The 18,688-nt window shown below is 40.0% G+C and overlaps 2 protein-coding genes across 6 annotated transcripts in view; both read right to left on the bottom strand.

Annotated features, from left to right (window-relative positions):
* Window positions 1-1,022, bottom strand: part of sgk2a (serum/glucocorticoid regulated kinase 2a) — a 12,198-nt gene extending 11,176 nt beyond the window's left edge. For both annotated transcript variants that reach the window (XM_034877326.1, XM_034877324.1), the window contains exon 1: window positions 816-1,022. The gene's annotated coding sequence lies outside the window, so the exon portion shown is untranslated. The remainder of the gene's footprint in view (window positions 1-815) is intronic.
* Window positions 1,023-4,319: 3,297 nt separating this feature from the next.
* On the bottom strand, window positions 4,320-18,390 carry l3mbtl1 (L3MBTL histone methyl-lysine binding protein 1). Of its 4 annotated transcripts, none has more exons than XM_034876866.1 (22): window positions 18,326-18,390; window positions 16,066-16,251; window positions 14,408-14,592; window positions 13,481-13,610; window positions 13,114-13,276; window positions 12,632-12,770; window positions 12,414-12,462; window positions 11,747-11,835; window positions 11,172-11,276; window positions 10,875-11,010; window positions 10,234-10,325; window positions 9,741-9,892; window positions 8,897-8,973; window positions 8,518-8,603; window positions 7,864-7,974; window positions 7,189-7,330; window positions 6,275-6,377; window positions 5,919-6,107; window positions 5,630-5,679; window positions 5,049-5,206; window positions 4,897-4,959; window positions 4,320-4,594 (listed from the first exon to the last, which is right to left on the bottom strand). In XM_034876866.1, exons 2-22 carry the CDS (start codon window positions 16,232-16,234, stop codon window positions 4,460-4,462), a joined length of 2,523 nt encoding a protein of 840 aa, XP_034732757.1. In that variant the 5' UTR covers window positions 16,235-16,251; window positions 18,326-18,390; the 3' UTR covers window positions 4,320-4,459. The 4 variants fall into 4 exon arrangements, with proteins under 4 accessions (XP_034732757.1, XP_034732753.1, XP_034732756.1 ...); XM_034876862.1 differs by having other exon boundaries at window positions 4,321-4,594; window positions 7,162-7,330; XM_034876865.1 differs by having other exon boundaries at window positions 4,321-4,594; window positions 5,049-5,194; window positions 7,162-7,330.
* Window positions 18,391-18,688: the final 298 nt, after the last annotated feature.

Below are 18,688 nucleotides of genomic sequence, written 5' to 3'. Positions count from 1 at the left end.
ATATATATATATATATATATATATATATATATATATATATATACATATATATAATGTTAATGTTAACTTCTGTCCGTTCACAAAAAAATACCCCATTATTAAGACATCACAGTCTGAAGTGCAACATCTATATTATCTGAAATAGTTAATTTTACCAAGTTGTACCCATGTTTATGGCACTTTCCCCACAATAATGTATACAAGACATAAACATGTGATTGACATAGAAAACAGCGCAAAGACCGGCTCAACTTACATGATATCCAATAACATTGTGAAAGGAAAATGCAATACAATATATAATATTTTTATTATTAAGTCCTATTTATATTGCCTTTCCTTTCATATGTATCAGGTTTATTGATATGTATTTAATAATCTTATGTTTACAATTTATTCCTCTAATATCTGGGCAAACTGAATCTTGTTGTGCATGTACAATGACGATACAGCCATTTGAATTTGTATAAATAGCCTATATACGAACATACGAGAACGTACAGTATCTGCAGATTATAATGACCATGCACAATTCTATATTTTTGATATTGTTGTTTATTATTTTAGCCATCATTAGCCCTATTCTCAGTTCTAAAAAGTATCTCAGATATCATGACTGTTTTAGAATATAGCAAATATTAGCATATTACTAGCTGAACAAGAACAATAGCTACAGAGATAGGCTACAGTAGACCTAAACATCTACAAATATAATGGCGTATTTTATCCGCCAAAATGGAAAATAATTTAATAACATTTGGAAATAAACATGCTCTCTACAGATAATCAGTCCGAAATCACTACAGTTCGCTCACCTGCGTGCAGACGAGGAGTTGATCAGTGTGCTGCGTTCAGGACACTGAGGAGACTCAGCTGGCAGGCTCAAGGCTGTCAGTTTTTTTTGTTTACGGTCACGAAGGAAGGTCAACTTCAAGAGAGTGAATCATTGATGAAAAGTTACACATCTATAAAATAAGGCGGACCAAGGAGAAAGAGAGAGAGAGAGAGAGAGAGAGAGTGTGTGTGTGTGTGTGTGTGTGTGTGTGTGTGTGTGTGTGTGTGTGCACGCGTGCGTGTGTGTGTGTGCGTGTGTGAGCGTGTGTGTGAAAAAGAAGAAAGTTGATTTAACTTCCTTACTCGCTTTCAAAATAAGAGCAGTAGCCTATACTTTTTTTGGACAGATCTTTATTTTTGGAAAGTCATAAGAAAGATCATATTTTATTGTATAAATTTCAGTTTTTGCAGAGAATGATTACGAAAAACGAGTGAATCATTGATGAAAGGTTACACATCTATAAAATAAGGCGGAGCAAGGGAAAGGAGAAAGAGAGAGAGATACAGAGAGAGAGAGCGAGAGAGAGAGAGAGAGAGAGAGAGAGAGAGAGAGAGAGAGAGAGAGAGAGAGAGAGAGAGAGAGAGACGGGGCACGTCAATGTGTGCACCGTTGTGAAATGGTGTGTAACTGCTTTAAGATCTAAGACTGTAAATATTAAGTCTATGTCTGAGATATGTTTTCTCTCATTTGGTGGGTGTGTCGATAGTTTGTTGGCTCGGGTCACAGGTGATGTCTTAAATAGACTAGAGTTAAAACAGAGTGTTTGCACATACAGGTACATTCAGACACACAGTAGGCTATGAAATAATTTATACATTAAAACGTGTCAACATGTTAGTATAACCCAAAATACAAGTATGTAGGCCTATGTCTCCTCTAAATATGGGGGAAACCGCTAGCCTATCTCTTCATCCAAAAATTGGATAAACTGTTATACAATACAATACAAATATAGATATTCCCCACTGAGGACCAATAAAAAGTATAACAATTAAAAAAAATACATCTACTTAAAATATATGGAAATTGAGTAGGACACATGTTTCAACCTCCCCTGCTCTCACCTCCATTTTAAATAATAACATTTTTTATTTCACAAATTCTATGTAATTAATTTCAGTCTTTACTACAGTAATGCTATTTAAATATTCCATCTAGACATTTTTAATGTCTAGATGGAATATTTATATGTATGACATAGGTCATCTTTGAATAATAATTTGCCTCTGGTATAGTTTTTCCACAAAAATACAAAAAAAAAAAATACAAAAATACAGTTACTTAGTAAAAAATAAAATTCTCAAAAGTACATCTGCCTTTCTGCTCATTAGAAAATCCAGAAACTATTAATATGAATTTCAGCTGTTAGATGCTTCGTGTTAAACTTGAACTGGCTTCATTGGGTTTGAAGTGTGGCTCTATTGCTGGTTTTCCACTACATGGAATCTTCTCGCCTTTTTTGGTTTTTCATTACAAAAAAAAATCCCTGGTACCTGCTAACAGGTACTTTCTGTAGTACTACCACAGTCGAGGATGCCCACTGAGGTAGAATGCCGGCGAATTAAAGTCTCTCTCTCTCTCTCTCTCACACACACTCCTGCTCCCTGTCTCACTTCCTCTCCATCTCTCCATCTCTCTCCATCTCTCTCTCTCTCTCTCTCTCTCTCTCTCTCTCTCTCTCCTCACAGCCAGCAAGTTTTTTTGTTTTTGTTTGTGATTATCACCTACACCCAATACTACACGACTGATAATACTGAAATACATATTTAATCGTATCCTAAAATAAATATGTTTATTTTGGGTTAAATTGGTTTTAGTTTAATCCGTAATGTTTGTCTCTCTTATTTTTGAGTTGGTTCATAACAGTGACAAATTAATCAGGAGATTAATGTAAAAACAGCCTTGTAGTGATAAACTGTGCACATGCATCATTCTTCACAGTGAACCTAAATCATCAAAATGAAGAACAGTCAATTGAGTACTTTCATTTTCTATCTGGCTGCCGTAGCAGGTTATCAGCTTGTTTCCTGGCCTCTACAGTGGAACAAGAAGATAATCAGCAAAAACAGAAATGACATGGAAGGAGTTGTCACCACCATGGCCAACTGTCAACAACAACTTGGTTAATAGAGGGATGTAATATAGGCAAAGTAAGTATATAGTCAATAGTTCAACACACCTGCACAAGTACAGGAAATGTAATGCGTGATCCCCAGAAAAAGACAAGAGGCAGCAGCTTTAATCAGACAAGACAGCTTTGGATGTTTATTAATTCCAATGGATTGAATGAAATTTGTGACCCAAGTTTACGCACACGCACACGCTCGCTCACACACACACACACACACACACACACACACACTGCACCAGAGACACACGCACACACATACCCCACCAGAGAGACAAACAAGGACAATTCCAAGAGCCCTTAAAACACCAGTCAGTAAAATAACTATCATATCAAATCGTAACCCTCATGTTGTTCTCTGGTCAAACTGACCTGTTTAAAAAAGAAAGAAAATGATATCAGAAAAATAGCATGCCAAAAATGACAAAAAAAGTGACGGTAAAAGCTTAATCTTATGTATGCAAAAGGCGACAAAAACAATGATAAAAACACTGGAAGAAAATACTAAAAGTGACAAAAATGTCATTAAAGGTGACAGAAATGTTGCAAGATGTGACTATAAAAATGTAAAAAAGAGACTTAAACGTAAAAAACTAAAAAAAACTGTAAAAAAGGAAAAAAATACATTGACAAGGGAACAAAAAAAGTTTTTTCATGGTCGACAGGAAAACAAAACAAGGGTTAACAGTTTTTTTTAACCAGTTCTGACATACAATGTAAACATTTTGAGGACCACACTTTGAATGTTGTTTCTATCACATGTAAACTGCAAAGGATTCCAAATCCATGTTTATAGTGCTACAACGTGTGTAAAATCCATTTGGTTTTCACAGTTGTGCTAAAACGCCAATGCAAAGTGTCCTTTTCATCTATTAAGACTTAAAAAATTATTACAGATATAAAAACTGAAAACACTGTGTTGTTTCTGTTCTCTGACTCTCTGATTCTATATAAGATTGGTAACATTTTAAATTCCAGCTCATGTATCACTTACAGTTCACATTAACAGTGCAGTGAGAAAGTACAGTGTGAAAAATGTAAACACAAATCTGTTTCCCTCTGTTTTAACTTGTTCATTTGCCACAAATGTAAACTTTTCTCCAACCGTCTGAACCATGACACTTCTTTATTTAATTTTATCCTGATAACATAAAGAAGCTGAAACATGTGTTACAGAATGCTTCGACTTTTTTTATTGCACAAAACGTGAGGCTTGTAGGCGCCTCACTGACCAGCCTCGTCTACTGCATTAATTCTTCTTTTGCATCTGCATTTTCTTATTTCCCTTCTTCCAGTCTCTGGGTTATTTCCCCCCTTTAATTGAATGCATCGGATCTCCCCTTCCCTCCCTCCCTCCCTCCCTCCCTCCCGCTCTCTCTCTGATGGGTACAGGACACCGAACACATGAAAAAGGGGTCAGGGTCTTTCCCTGCAACAGAATGAATTTGGCACATGATGATCTGCAGCCTGAAGGCCCCGGTCAGGTGAGGGCAGGATCACTTAAGTACCTCGTCTGTGCTCTTGAACATGAGAATGGCGTTGGAGATCTTGAGGGCGGGGCCTAGCTTGATGCTCATTATCTTCACAATGTCGGTCTGGGTCAGCAGCAGGAAGGCCTCCCCGTCAATCATCTGGGAGATACAAACACAACAATGATGATGCAACTTGATGTGGAGCTGACAGGTCAGGAAAAGGATTGTTTTGTTTGCCGGGGGTCTCCCTTTTTTTTGTGTGTGCAATTTTTTTCTTTAATTGGACAGTAAAAGGGCAGAGGCAGACAGGAGTACTTGAAACTGGGAGACACTTACCAGGCTGTTGTTTACACTGTTTTCATGTCTGAAGTGTAGCATGACTTTAAATTCTGCACAGGACTGTCTACACTTGAATACGTGTAACGCAAATGTGACCTAATATTTTATTCACATACACTCACCTCTTCTTTGAAGAGACGAGCCTGGTCTTCACAGCCGATTAGATTCTGGACAAACATGAAAACCTGTGGCACAAACACGTCAGATTTCAAATAACCAAACCTGTCAGAGATAGAGAGTAAATACATCTAGGTAAGTGATAAGGTTTGCTCACCTCTTCAACGCTCCACGCCGCCACCTGGCTGGCGTGAATGCCCTGAACGCCGGGCAGCAGTTTACAGTGCTGCTCCCAGCACAGAGACAGAGTCCTGTCTGACTGACTGCTCAGAGCCGACATGAACAGTGACGGATACACACCCTCTGAGGACACAAACACCCGGACACAAAAACATGCTTAGATTCGACTGTTGTAGATTTATGATCACTCGGACAAGTATTTCAGATTGAAACTGCCAACAGGTCTTTCACGACATGCATTTTGACACATCGTAGCAAGAAAAGAACAGGTGTGTATGTTGATGGCTTTGTCCCATTTAGATGGTCTGGCTTAACTAAAAAACACAGCCACCTATTTCATTCCTAAAATGAGTTGACTGGGGAGCAGCAGACTGTGCTGCATCTTGGGACAGCTATGAGCCTTAAAACAACATTCATATCTGCAGTTTCTACTGGAATCTATTCTAAGCCCCTTAAAGCAGGATAAAGTTACAAGTTTGACAGGCGGACACCTCTGAAGGTGCAGAGCAAAATCCTCACGTCAAAGTAGGATATGTGTAGAGAATTTAGAAAACTCACCCTGGTAGTCTCTCTGCTGGTTCTTCCTGTATTTGGGAGGACGGCCAATCCTGATAACAGAGAATGAGATGAATGTGGGGGACACACACACACACACACACACACACACACACACACACACACACACACACACACACACACACACACACACACACACACACACACACACACACACACACACACACACACACACACACACACACACACACACACACACACACACACACACACACACACACACACACACACACACACACACACACACACACACACACACACACACGTTTACCTGCCCCGGCAATGGGTCTTCTTGGTCCTCTGGCCAAAGAAGAGGGTCCTCTTGCACTCTGAGTCGGACAGCTCGGCCTTCAGCCTTCCCTGGTTACGCTCAGCCAATGGGCAGCCGGATATGCAGTGATGGGCAGTAAAACGACCGGTCACGTGGCCTGAACCATCACAACCAGGAGTTGGACACTTCCTGTTTCAAAGATAGCGCCCCACAGTGCATTTTAAAGAGACTTATTACATTATTTCAAAACTGTTTTCTTCTGCTTAAAACTGATGTAAGGTTTGATCTGTATTTGAAACGTTAGCCTAGTGAAAACCCCTCCGTTAAATGACCTAAGGATAGAGAATTCAGCTGACCTGTTGTGGAAGCTGTACTTGTTGGCTCTGGGGTGGCTGATGGGTTTACAGGGAACGGAGGAGGGGTAGGTGGACTGACCTATAGCAGGAGGATCCCTCACACCTAAATACAATAAAATACACACAGATTAAACCCTCACAGAAATACAGGTTTTGTTCACAAACCCTCTTGCAACGTTGCAGTATGGGAGACTATGCCTGCAGCTAAAAAGTAGTGTAACGCCAAGAGGCCTTTTTCACAGTAGACATTGAACATGTCACAGCAGGAAAAGCACAGGTGTTAAACAATAACATTAACGGCGGCTCTGTTTGTCCCAGTAAGTCAATACAGTGAGCCAGCATGCACAATAACAGGACCTTGAAACTGAAACAGCTAAATGGAATTCAGCCGATGTCAATTTTAATTTTGTGTGCTTTTGTTCTACTGTGACTAGTCAAAATGTCTTCCACGAAAAAGACTTATTTACGGCATAACACATACAGTATATGGAAAAAAAGTTCAAAGAAAGTGGCAATAAAAAGAGGAATTAGTAAATAATGTGGAACATGTATAAATCAATCCACCCAAAAAACAGCATTATAAATAAAAAACATAGGTGATTTAATTAATAAGCAAATGAGTAAATGGTAGAAATTATCAAAGCAATTATAGTTTAAAGCGGCAAAAAAATTGGTGAAGTCTTAGTGGAAACAATGACACAGGTGTATAAATATTTACTAAAAAACGTTTTAATAGGTAAACATTTACAATTGGTTCCCCCTTTTACTTTTCAATTTGCTAGTTTAATTATAATTTACATGCAGGGGCTAAATTTAGCTACATCAGAGCAGATTTATTGCTAGTTATCAAGAATAACTGATTAGAATTTTGAAGAAAATCAACTTCCAGTTTTGACTGAAGTGCTGGTTGCTACCATGAGGCTGCAGTGTTTTTGTCTCCCGTGGGGGAACTTTGAGAGGGTGATTGGTCGCCTCACACCAGCCTGCTGGGTGGATGTCGGGGTGATCTGAGTCCATCCACTCATCATAGACATGACTCCAGCCGTCATAATGGACCTGAAGGAGGAATAGAAATCAAAAATACTGTATATGCACACAAAATGCACACCGCTCAACTTATAGTATAGTTGCGTCCAAGGTTAGAAAGATGTCAATGTAAATGGACTGTTTTTATACAGGGCTTATCTAGTCTTAGTGACTACTCAAAGCCTTTTTACATAGTACAGGAAGTATTCACCATTCACACAAGTTGCTACCTGCTCATCAGATAAACACTCACACACATTTACACACAGATGGAGCAGCATTGGGGGAAACTCGGTGGGCCAGTGATCAAACTTCCAACATTCTGATCTACCGACCGCTCTACCATTGAGCCACAGCCGCCCCATGTATACATTACATTATCAGTACATGTAAGCTCTATAAACTATTTGCCCAGGGCCACAACTGACAAGTACACTTGGTCTAAGCTGTAATGGACCTGAGGGAGCTCAAGAAACATTTTAAACAATACCACACACACATTATCATAACCTACCTTATCTCAGACATTTATACAAGCTTACAACACACATGCAGAGTAATACCTTAATGCGATGAGTCTCGACATCCTCCACTGTAGCCACTCGGATTAGACCAGGACTTCTCTTGTCCACAGCCTCCAGCTTCATTTGAGGCTGGAAGCTGTGTGGCCCACGCTGGAGACACAGCAGAGGATGATGGGAAAACACAGTAACTTGTACATTCAGCTAAACAACCACACATGTCAAGTATACTTTTCATAAAGCATTGGCTATACTTGCACCAAACATATTGTCTAACTTGGGGCATTTTATGCCTTTTATAAGATAATATACACTTGAGAGATGACAGGAAATGAGAGGAGAGTGAAAGGGAAATTACATAAAACAAAAAGTCCTTAACTGGACTCGCATTACAATCTGTTATATATAAACACCTAAACTGTGCCTGATGTACTTACCGCAGCACTGTTAAAGATCCGTCAGCTGTAATGACACCCATGATATACTGTAACTGATATGACCAGGACTGTAACGAACCATGCTTCTCATGATTTTGAATTACTTTGACATTTTTAGACTCTTGACTCAGGCTTTGCCTTCTCTGTCGCTGTGGTTTCCTGCCAGCCCATACCACAGAGCCAAATTATAGTTGGTGTAATCATTTAATTTCATACTGTGCATTGGATCAAAAATCGTACATTCATTCTTTGTTCTTACCACTTTAAAGGCATCAGCGGCCACCGCCTTGGAACCAGTCTCCTCCAGGTACTTAGACCAGGAGAACTGTCCCTGGTCTGGGTAATCTGGTGCATCAAAAGAAAAAGTCAGTAAATACAAACGTAACTATTCATCCCCCATACCTTCTTCTTATTTGTGTTAATCTTTGTGATTATGTTAAAGTTCATGTTCAAAAATCCATTGAAACAAGTATATTTCAGGTACACGCATACAGTGTCTACTGAGTGAATGACAGTTTAACAGAAAGGAAGGAACAATAGGACAAGAGGGATAAGTGGGCAGAGTTGTTTTAAGGGTAATGACCCATGTTATGACTATGAACATTAAATTAATGATTAACATGGAACACACTTGTCACCTTGGGGTGGTGTTAGGGGGAGGTCCCTCTCCTGGCACCAACCAATAGGGTGAATGTACGGACTGCTGGAATCACACCTGCATATTTTGAAAAACAACATTGTCCGGCAGTTTGATAGTTTCATTGTAAGAAAAGGTAAATAACTGGCGGGTTTTTAAGCTTGTCACTTGGATGCTGAAACAGCTTTAACTGTAGATTTTTGTGATGCCTATTTAAAGATGTATACTAACACTGATTCAAATGACTAAATGTAATGTGAGAGGCCTAACTCATGATGACAAACCCAGAGGGAATTATCACACAACTGCACAGCTCTACTAAACTCTCTCTATCCTTTGAGCTTGTTTTGGGTTCATGACATTTTAACTGGTTCAGTTGCAGCGCCATTATTAACCCAGTTTCCAGCAGCAGCAGCTCTTGTCAAAAACCGTGAACACAATCCTGTATGCTGTATAAGAAAAAACTGTATAAGACCAACAGGGTTAGCAAGTAGTGAATGCAGTAGAGGATTATATATCTTATATTGAATATTCATCAGGTGAGCAAAAGCACAACTCCATAATGACTTTATTTTTAATGACTCCATGTCTTTGCCCCTCCCCCTCTGCCATCTCTGTTACCCTTCTTAAAGTCCCTTTGCTAAGGGAAACAACACCAACCTGCGAGCTAGCAAGCTACAAGCTGAAAATGGAAAATTTTGATGAAAATTTGGATTGTAATAAGGCGAGGCTGCTTGGTTCTTTTGGTAAATTTCCGGCATAGACAGTACTATATAACAGGGACGTGCTAGCATTCTTCAGTCATTTCCTAAAGCCCATTACATCCCCAATGTTTTTAGGCTTACCAGTAGTCGTATGTGTCATCCCAGTTGTCAAAATGAACCAGGAAGCGGTCATCTACAACGTCAGTGACGGTTGCTACACAGATGAGGGAGGGGTTCATACGGTCGACAGCCTCCAGCTTCATTCCTATCTCGAAACTGCCCTTCACATCGATCTTAACAGAAAGTAGAAATATTAGAACGTGCACATAAGGAAGTAGAGACAGACAGAGCTGCAGACTAGCTGATAAATGTTAATAAAAAGTTAAAATTAATTGTAAATATTAACCAAATATCAGACAGAACATCAGCCTGACTTTGGCACGTTGGGTCTTCAACTATCACTTTCTACTTGAAGTGAAAATCTTTTCAGAGACAAATAGAAGGTGCAAATTGCTTAAAAGAAATCCGTCATATAACTGCTTCCCATAGAAGTTTTCCCAACCCTAGATCATACACCTCATCCATTCATGCTTGTAGATAATACAACTACCGTATATTATATAGTAGCAGTTACCCTCCCAGGACTGGCAAAGAGTTCTTTGGACGCCACTTGTGCTTTGGTCATTTTCAGGTAGTTGGTCCAGGTAAACTCTTCCTCTTTACAGCCTGCAGGAGCAGAGATACAGAGACAAGATTGAAATGACTCATACTTGGTAAAAAAAAAAACATTTTGGGAAAAATCGTAAGTGTATTTGCTTTCCTGCAGAGAGGTGATAAGGACTGATACTATTATATTTGTACGTTTTTCTATGAAGCTACAGTCCAAATCCATACAGCTAGCTAGACTATCTGTCCAATCTGAGTTTTCTGTTGCACGACTAAAATAACTTTTAAACATACACATGTTGCACCAAAGCAACTTCCTTCTGAGCCTATTTTGCAGCGGCACCGCAGCTTTTCTCCAGTACTTAGCACCGCCCAAGATGATTGGGACTGGTTTAAAAAATAGCCAATACACCAGAGCACGTTTTCCTCTCATCCCCGAATGCTATGTGAAGTAGCCAAATCCTCCTCCAGAGCGCTTTGGAGGAGGGTCTGGAAAAGTGAGTCTAGCTTAAATGTAAATGAAGGCCACGTTTATTTGTCTGTGCTCTCTTATTCTCTTTAGATTCTATTCACTCTTAACAATGTGTCCAGAGTGTTGTGACCTCTGACCTTTGGGAGTGTGCAGTTTGTGTCCCGTGCTCTCACACCAGCCTGTAGGGTGGATGTCAGGAGAGTTGGCATTCACCCAGAAGTCATGGCAGTCAGAGTAGCCGTCAAAATGAAGCCGCAGCCGGTATCCACAGACCTAAATGATGACATCATACATTAGAGAAACGAAGGCAGGCTGGAGAAGGCAACACTGGGCTGAACTTCTCCTGCATGCAAAGCAGCCTGTGAGTTATGTTGTTTTAATAATCCGCCTGACCATTTAACTCCATCAAGCATGTTTATGATGGTCTGGCTCACCTCGGCCACAGTGAGAACAAAGTACATGGACGGATGCTGCGGGTCTATGCCTTCCAGCTTCATCCCTTGCTTAAAACCGTTCTTCACCGTTGGCACTCTCTGGGTCTGGACACATGGGATAATAAAAGCTAATATGTCAATAGAGACTGCAGAGATTGAAAAAAAAAGAATGTGAGAAAAAGAATGTGAGAAATTGAATCAGGACAATGAACAAATAAAAGTTAAGAGTACAGCAAATGGAGATTCCAGAGTTTTTTTTTTTTAAATCATTTTCATACTACTCTTATTAAACAGAAAGTCTCATTAAGACAAAGTTTGTGGTGTAAAAATGTTTAGACTTTTAAATGAAACTCCCTGAACCCCACAATCTATGTATTAATGTCTGGCCTTCAGCTGCATACATCTCTTTCTACCAGGTAAATTAACATTTCTCATCTCCTTCCTTAACAGTGCTGCATTATTGTTAAACTCAGTGCGATAGATTTGGCCCTCTGCTATAGGCAGAGATGCAGTGGTAGCAAAAAAGAGTAGTATCCTGAAAACTACAGTCTAAAATTAATTAAACTCAAACATACCTCTTGGAAAAGCTTGTTGGGTGCAGCGACAGCTTTGGTTTCCTCCAGATATTGAGTCCATGTCCACAGCTCTGTCTTACTGTCCCCAGCTTCATCAAAAATAGAAGTGAAGTAATTAGTTGATTCATGTATGCAAGGAAACCTGGAAAGGATATTCGTTTAATGAACAGAAACCCGAAAATAAGTCAGGAATGCAGCTAATGTTTGAAGATCTGTGAAAAAATAAAATAAAAGTTCTGAGTTAAAATGTTCATCTAAAGCACTTCCATTCCATCGCATTAAGGGGGAAAAATGAAGAAAAGAAAGAAGTACTTAAAGGTCAAGAAGGACAAAAGAAAAAGGTATTAAAGACATACAGGGCTGAATGACTTTACACTAAAACACAATTTAATGCAGCAGCCCTATAATAAATACAACCCACACCAGTTTGATAGCGTCAGAGAGACATTGATTCAACTTCATAATTTTATAACGTTGTATGGAATTGCATTATGTTGTCAGGAATATGTAATTATGACTTGACATTACATCTGTGTGTAATGGGGAAAAAACTGAAGAAAAAGGACGGGAATAAAAACAAATACTGCAAACAATTGACCAAAAAAGTGCAAAAAGGGATGAAAGATGATAAAACAGTCAAATATGAAAAAAGAAAGATTCATCCAACCTCCTCTGATGTGTCTGCAGTCTGCTTTAGAATCATCAATTTTCTCATCCTAAAAAAGCATGGAACAGATATCACACGCAAGTAAAACGCCAATAAACTCAAGGAAAATACTTTCAGTAATGATACGCCATATTCATGCTCATCTGACTGAACTCATCAGATATGAGAACATCTGGCTATCTCTGGAATGGTAAAGGGAATTAACAATGCCGACCCACCGTGCCTTCGATGTCAGAGTCCTCCTCAGAGGGACTCAGGTATTCCTTCCTCTTCCTCTTCCTCATGGGCTTCAAGTGATCGGGGTTAAGGGAGGAGACCCTCCCGCCTGCTGGCACCTTCTCTATCCCGACACTCCTCCTGAGGTGCAGAGAGGACAGGTAAAGTGTTCCTCAGGTAGAAACACATCACCTGTATCAGACTGTAGTCTCTTTCCATATTTTCTAGTATCATGGAATTTATTTCAAGGATGCAGGATTTTATTTTACTTTATAGTTCCCTTGCGCCCTATTTGTCTAAAATTCAAGTAAGTGAGTTCTGTGTTTTAACCCCCCAAAACAGCCTTTTAAACAGTATGTGTGCCAGGATATGTGAGTGAGCATAAATAAATGATTGATTTAAGAGTGTTAAAGATTGTGTGTATGATTGTGTTTACAAGTGTATATAGAGATGCATGTGTGAGCATAAAGGAATAGCAGCTTACTTATCATTGATGGTCTCTCGGCGTAACTCGTCTGTGTAAGTCCTCTGAGCTCTGGGATCAGGGATCAGTTGTCCCAGGCCAACCAGGACTTCCGGTTTGACCGGCACCAACCTCTCTGGCTCCACAGCTGCACCTCTCACAGAGCCGACAGGGGTTGACACATCTGACATACAAGAGACGTCCTTTTAGTCCTATCGCACAAAAGCTTTATCCATCAAACAAGTGCTGTAATGTAAATAGATAGACCAAAAACCAAAGGGGCTTGAGGCTATCTCATTTTGTATAAGGCATTAAAATTGGCATTAAGCGGCAGTATTTTGTGTTCAGTCCTTGGCGTTACTACAGCCTTATGTAACCATGACTCTACCTGGCTTGTCTGCTAGAGCAATTTCTGCGTCAGCGGTTTTCCCAGAAGTCTGTACTGCTGGTGCAGCGGCGCTGCTGGTGGTCGCTGGGGTGATCAGCGTGCTCAGCGTTCCCACGTCACTCACACAGAACTACAACACACCGTCACTCCATCTGTTAAAATTTGTCTTAATGTGTGATGAATGATGTTTTGTCTATTCAACCATTTTTTCCCCTCAAAAGAATGTATCAGACAATTTTGAACTATGTAATATTGCCGGTTGTGTTTCCATGTCCCTAACTTGTTCCCCTGCTAGCACACCCTCTTTTTCATGTGAGAATCCATGCATCACATTATGTTTATCTAGTTATCTAGTTCCACTCATGGAACATATAAAAAAGTTCAATTTACCAAAGTATGAAAGAGAAAAAAGTAACAAATCTTCCCCTTTGACATTAATATTCTGTATTTTTACTTAATAAATGACTTTGTGTATGAATCGGATTATCACAAAATAATTTCCGGTTAACCCCCTTATCATAGCAGCACTAATCAATGTAATATGTTTTTCATAAATATTTCCCTGTTTCCTGACATTTGACTGATGTGCACCTCGTTTAGTGTCATCTTGCTGAAGTAGATGTTGTGAACGAGGGTTTCCAATGATGCGAGTTATTCTAACTGCTGCGGGAGAAAGATTATTGAGACATTACCAAGTGAGCCACCAAGACAATCCATAACGCGTTTTAAGGAGAAAACAATCAGGTGAAAAACAACTTCAAATCTGAAATTTCCATTTCTATGGATGAAATAAACTTGACTTGACTTGAATCCTTTCTAAAGACGATGTTGTGAAGGAACTGTAGCTTTTTGGGCTGCTACACCAGGAGGAACACACATATAGTACAATTTTTACAACAAATGTATAAGCCAGAAATGTCACTTCACCTTGAGGTTGCTGTTGGGCAGGATGGCCATCCCCTCCTTCCACTCCAGAACGTGGACGATGCTACAAGCCCCACCCACCTGTGCTGTCAGGGTGGGTGGGACCGTCTCATTGGCCCTGCCTCCTTTACCTGGGTCTCCAATGGCAACAGGAGTCACCTCCAGCTTCTGATAGCCAGCAGCAGGAGCTGAAAAGAGAGATGCATTGAAATACATCAACTTTCTCTCTTTTTAATCGACCTAATGATAAAAACAAAATGATGAATACAAACAAAATGATGAGTTACTAAACTCATCTTTCTTCAGCTACCATAAATACAAACATTTAAAAGAGTCCTCTACAGATTTAGCATTGCACTCATGTAACATTGTTGGAGTCAGAATGGACACTTTAAATAAGGATCAAAATTGGTACTGCCAAACTAGGAATATCATCTTTTTTATTTCTTGTTTTTTAATGCAACTAGGCTGCCGAGAGTTTGTCGGTGTCTTAAAGGACGGTGTCTTAAAGGTCCCATGACATGGTGCTCTTTGGATGCTTTTATATAGGCCATAGCTGTCCCCTAATACTGTATCTGAAGTCTCTTTCCCAAAATTCACCCTTGGTGCATAATTAAAGCCACTTGAGCCAGTCCCACAATGAGATTTCCTCAGTATGTGCCATTTCTGAGTCTGTAGCTTTTGAGGAGGAGAGGGGGGGGCGGGGGGGGGGGGGGGGGGGGGGGGGGGGGGGGGGGGGGGGGGGGGGGGGGGGGGCTAGGTGGAGGACAGGGGTGTGTCCCTGACCAACTGTCACTATGCAAAGTTTGAAAGCCATGATGTTTCTCTGTTATGGGTGGCCAAATTCTCTGGGTGGCCAAAGCAGATAAGGGGCAAGTAACCTTGCCCCTTATGACCTCATAAGGAGTAAGATTCCAGATCAACCCATCTGAGCTTTCATTTTCTCAAAGCCAGCACAATAACCAGGGCTCGGTTTACGCCTATTGCCATTTCTAGCCACTGGGGGACCATAGGCAGGCTGGGGAAACACATTTAAAAAGTAGCTAAAGTAGCATTGCGCCACTAGTCCCAAGCAGAGATGAGGAGCAGAGAGATCTATTAAGCTCACTTCTTTATAAACTTGGAGTCTTCAACCCAACCCAAAAATGACTCAATTGATATCACTTGAGGACGCAGCTCCCTCTGGAGCCACAAGGCTGTATACAACATTTTTCACATATGCAGTAAGACCTGTTTAAGTTAAGTTTTTAGTTACACTTTATAGCCATGTTAATCAGGCAAATAGTCTTTGTGTTTGTTTCAGTCCAGAAACATGGTTATCATTATATTTATACCTGAATTTCTTATACCTTTATATCTTATGTTATATCTGAATAATAACTCAGAGCCAAGAGAACAATCCGGTGCAACTATCTCCTTTTAGATATTGCATTTTAACATCTATAAATCATATTGTAAATATTGAGACATACAGTTAAGGTTCAGCTACCAAGGCACTCTGATCCTTAACCTCTCTTTTAAATGTGATCATCAATTACAGGAGTTTGGGGTCCTCTAACAGTGTACTTTTTGACACAGTAGCTTGTACTTGCATCCTAAAGTTAAAGGATGGTCTCTGTAAACCCATTGCACCACACCGCTATCCTCAGATCTGTGCTCACCTGGTAGGAGGAAAGCCGTAGTGGTATGGGGTTGGGACCGAGCCTTCTTGGCCATACCATCACTCCCACAGTTAAGGACGTCCTCGCTGGGGGAAGACGATGAGGACTGGTCCAAAGGAGTGCGAACGGGTTCTTTCGGTGGAGCCTCCATGTTCACTTTGGCACTCATAACGTTACTCCGGAGCGCTGGAGAGCAAAGAGTAGCCTATCAGAAAGAACAAAGCTATGTGCTCTGGTGCTAAGAATTACACAAGTACACACATGCACTCAGTGTTGTAGTCAAGATGACCTAAACCGAGACCAAGTCATCACTAAGACCAGAGTTTAAGGGGGGAAGAGAGGGACTAACAGTAACACATTTCTAATTAGAAAGGAGTTAAGCCATTTGAATCAGGAAGTTTTACATCCAATCATAGCAATGATGTTAACACAATTAAACAATATAACTTAGGGATATCCCTCAAGTTATGGACTTAACTGGTCTTGAAATAAAATCCAGTCCTATTTATGCGAGACCAAGACAGGAGTAAAAGTAAAGATGAGGAGAAAAAATGGTCTTGAGACCAGTCTTAAGACCAAGACAGATATCGAGTACTACAACAATATATCCACTATTAACTAATTCCTACTACGGTCTAACTCACTGACCTGGACCTGTCAGATTCTTAGTACCTCAGTCCAAAATACAAGTTTGCGGCCTCAGTCCACTAACCAGTCAAGACATCCTCTTGCTGCATATTGAAGACTTTTTGACTGCTTTGATGGCCAACACAGGGCAGCTGTGTTGATCCTTTCTCTGAGGTTTTGTAATGTCTTGCAGTATCTACTTAATGTCACATGGCGGATAGAGTAGCCTTCTCTTTGTTAATGACCTTCCCCGCCTCACTTCATCTGATGCAAGGTTTTATTATGCGAGTCCACACTCTCCCATCAGTTTTTTTTTTCTTAACAATTTTTATTTAACTTTAACCCAACACACAAAACATACAATTTGCAACATGAACTTACCTCCCCATCATAACTACCCACCCAGACAAAATTCAAGAAAAAACTACAATATTGAAGACCATACAACAAATATAACAAAATAGACACTAAACTGTTAACATATGTATAAATGGCACCACCATGAGCCCATCATACACGTCTCTCCCCAACACAAAGCTTCCTGGGAGCCTCCCAGGAAGACACCTATCAGTTTTTGTTACCAGTTGTCTTGGCATTAGTGCTGGCAAACAATTCATTCAATTAATTAAATTTGCTTTGTTAATGAAGTGAATCACTTTATCAAAAAATTACATTAAGTTCTCGGTTCAGTTGAGCAGGATGAATGAACGGTTGATTCAGTACTCTGAAAAGAACTGCTTTGCCCATCACTGCTCGGCATACTAAAAAAAGTAACATAAGCCTACGTTTATACCTCACAATCAGTGTTTTTGACGACCAACAGTTTGAGATCATATGTTCATGGAGCCTTTTTTTCTCACCATGTATCAGCAGTATACCTACTGCTGCCTTCAATTGTTTCCTAAAATGGCTCTGAAACATATGGATTTTGATTTATCAAATGTAAAACTACCAAGAAAAATACTTGGGGATAACTTAAAAAAAGAAGAATAACTTTTCATGGTGCCATTTACAGAATGACGACAGAGGCAGACCCTTTCTCCATCTAGAGCCATGACCCCTTGTGACTTTTTAACAGCCATCCATTACCTCCAAAAATCAAGGCTATGGTGGTGATTGAAGCTTGAGTGTAAAAAGCCTAAGTCTACACACACAAAAATACATTCCAGTTAAAATGGCGGAGGCAAAAAAAAAACATGAGGCAACAAAATGTATAAAAGCTGTCTCCAGCCTGTGAAAATCCCATTTAGTGAAAACTGAACCTTGTCACCCATTCCGGCTGCATCCAAAATGAATGAGCAACATTTCCACCTCAAAAGCATGTTGGATATTTCGTAAACATCGGCGCGACTGCTTATATTTATTCAAAAGTATTTAACTTTAACCCGATAGATTAAGTCAATGCGTGGCATTATCAAATAAAGCTAAGTCTATATATTTTAAGATGGAAAGCTTTGTGGTTGAATATACACACAATGCTAAAACGCTTTCCCTCAACAAAAACCACACTTACACTTGTACCTTTTTTATGTGTACGTGAAAGATGTTCGTGACTGCTACAATTATGAGTAAAATCCTAAATGAGAAATATATTCATGGTTGCAGATCAATTCGCAACTGAAATTTGGCTTACCAGCTATGATCTCCTGCGGCTCCGGGGCTCCAACTGCGCATGCGTGAGCCTTCAGTACAGTCAGCGCTCGTTGGCTATGATAGACTTCCAGAGCAACCGCTCCACCTTCTCTGTGAAAATAATGTAGTGGACTATAGATTTGTCTGGAAACGGAGCACGGCCGCTTTTAATCCAAAGTTAAAAACAGCTTCTGCGTACATCTGCAACCCTTTGATCCTGTTCATTTATCAAAAAGGGCCGCCCGTTAATGATAAAACATTGATTACATAATTAGCAGGATATGGGTCACGTCGATACTGCAGTCAGTTTCTGTAATGCGGACAAAAAAAACACCTCACACTGCAAGATTTTTTTCATTAAGAT

The sequence above is a fragment of the Etheostoma cragini genome, chromosome 7 (assembly GCF_013103735.1).
Source record: "Etheostoma cragini isolate CJK2018 chromosome 7, CSU_Ecrag_1.0, whole genome shotgun sequence".
NCBI classification, from domain to species: domain Eukaryota; kingdom Metazoa; phylum Chordata; class Actinopteri; order Perciformes; family Percidae; genus Etheostoma; species Etheostoma cragini.
This window is presented reverse-complemented; position numbering and strand designations above follow the sequence as displayed.

What these genes read in the sequence shown, in the direction of transcription:
- l3mbtl1 (XM_034876862.1), bottom strand. Translation starts at nt 16,234, where the DNA reads ATGAGTGCCAAAGTGAACATGGAGGCTCCACCGAAAGAACCCGTTCGC. An exon ending in TACGGCTTTCCTCCTACCAG is followed by an intron (nt 14,593 to 16,065) that starts GTGAGCACAGAT and finishes CTCTCTTTTCAG; the next exon opens with CTCCTGCTGCTGGCTATCAG. An exon ending in CCAACAAGCTTTTCCAAGAG is followed by an intron (nt 11,277 to 11,746) that starts GTATGTTTGAGT and finishes CCATGTGTCCAG; the next exon opens with ACCCAGAGAGTGCCAACGGT.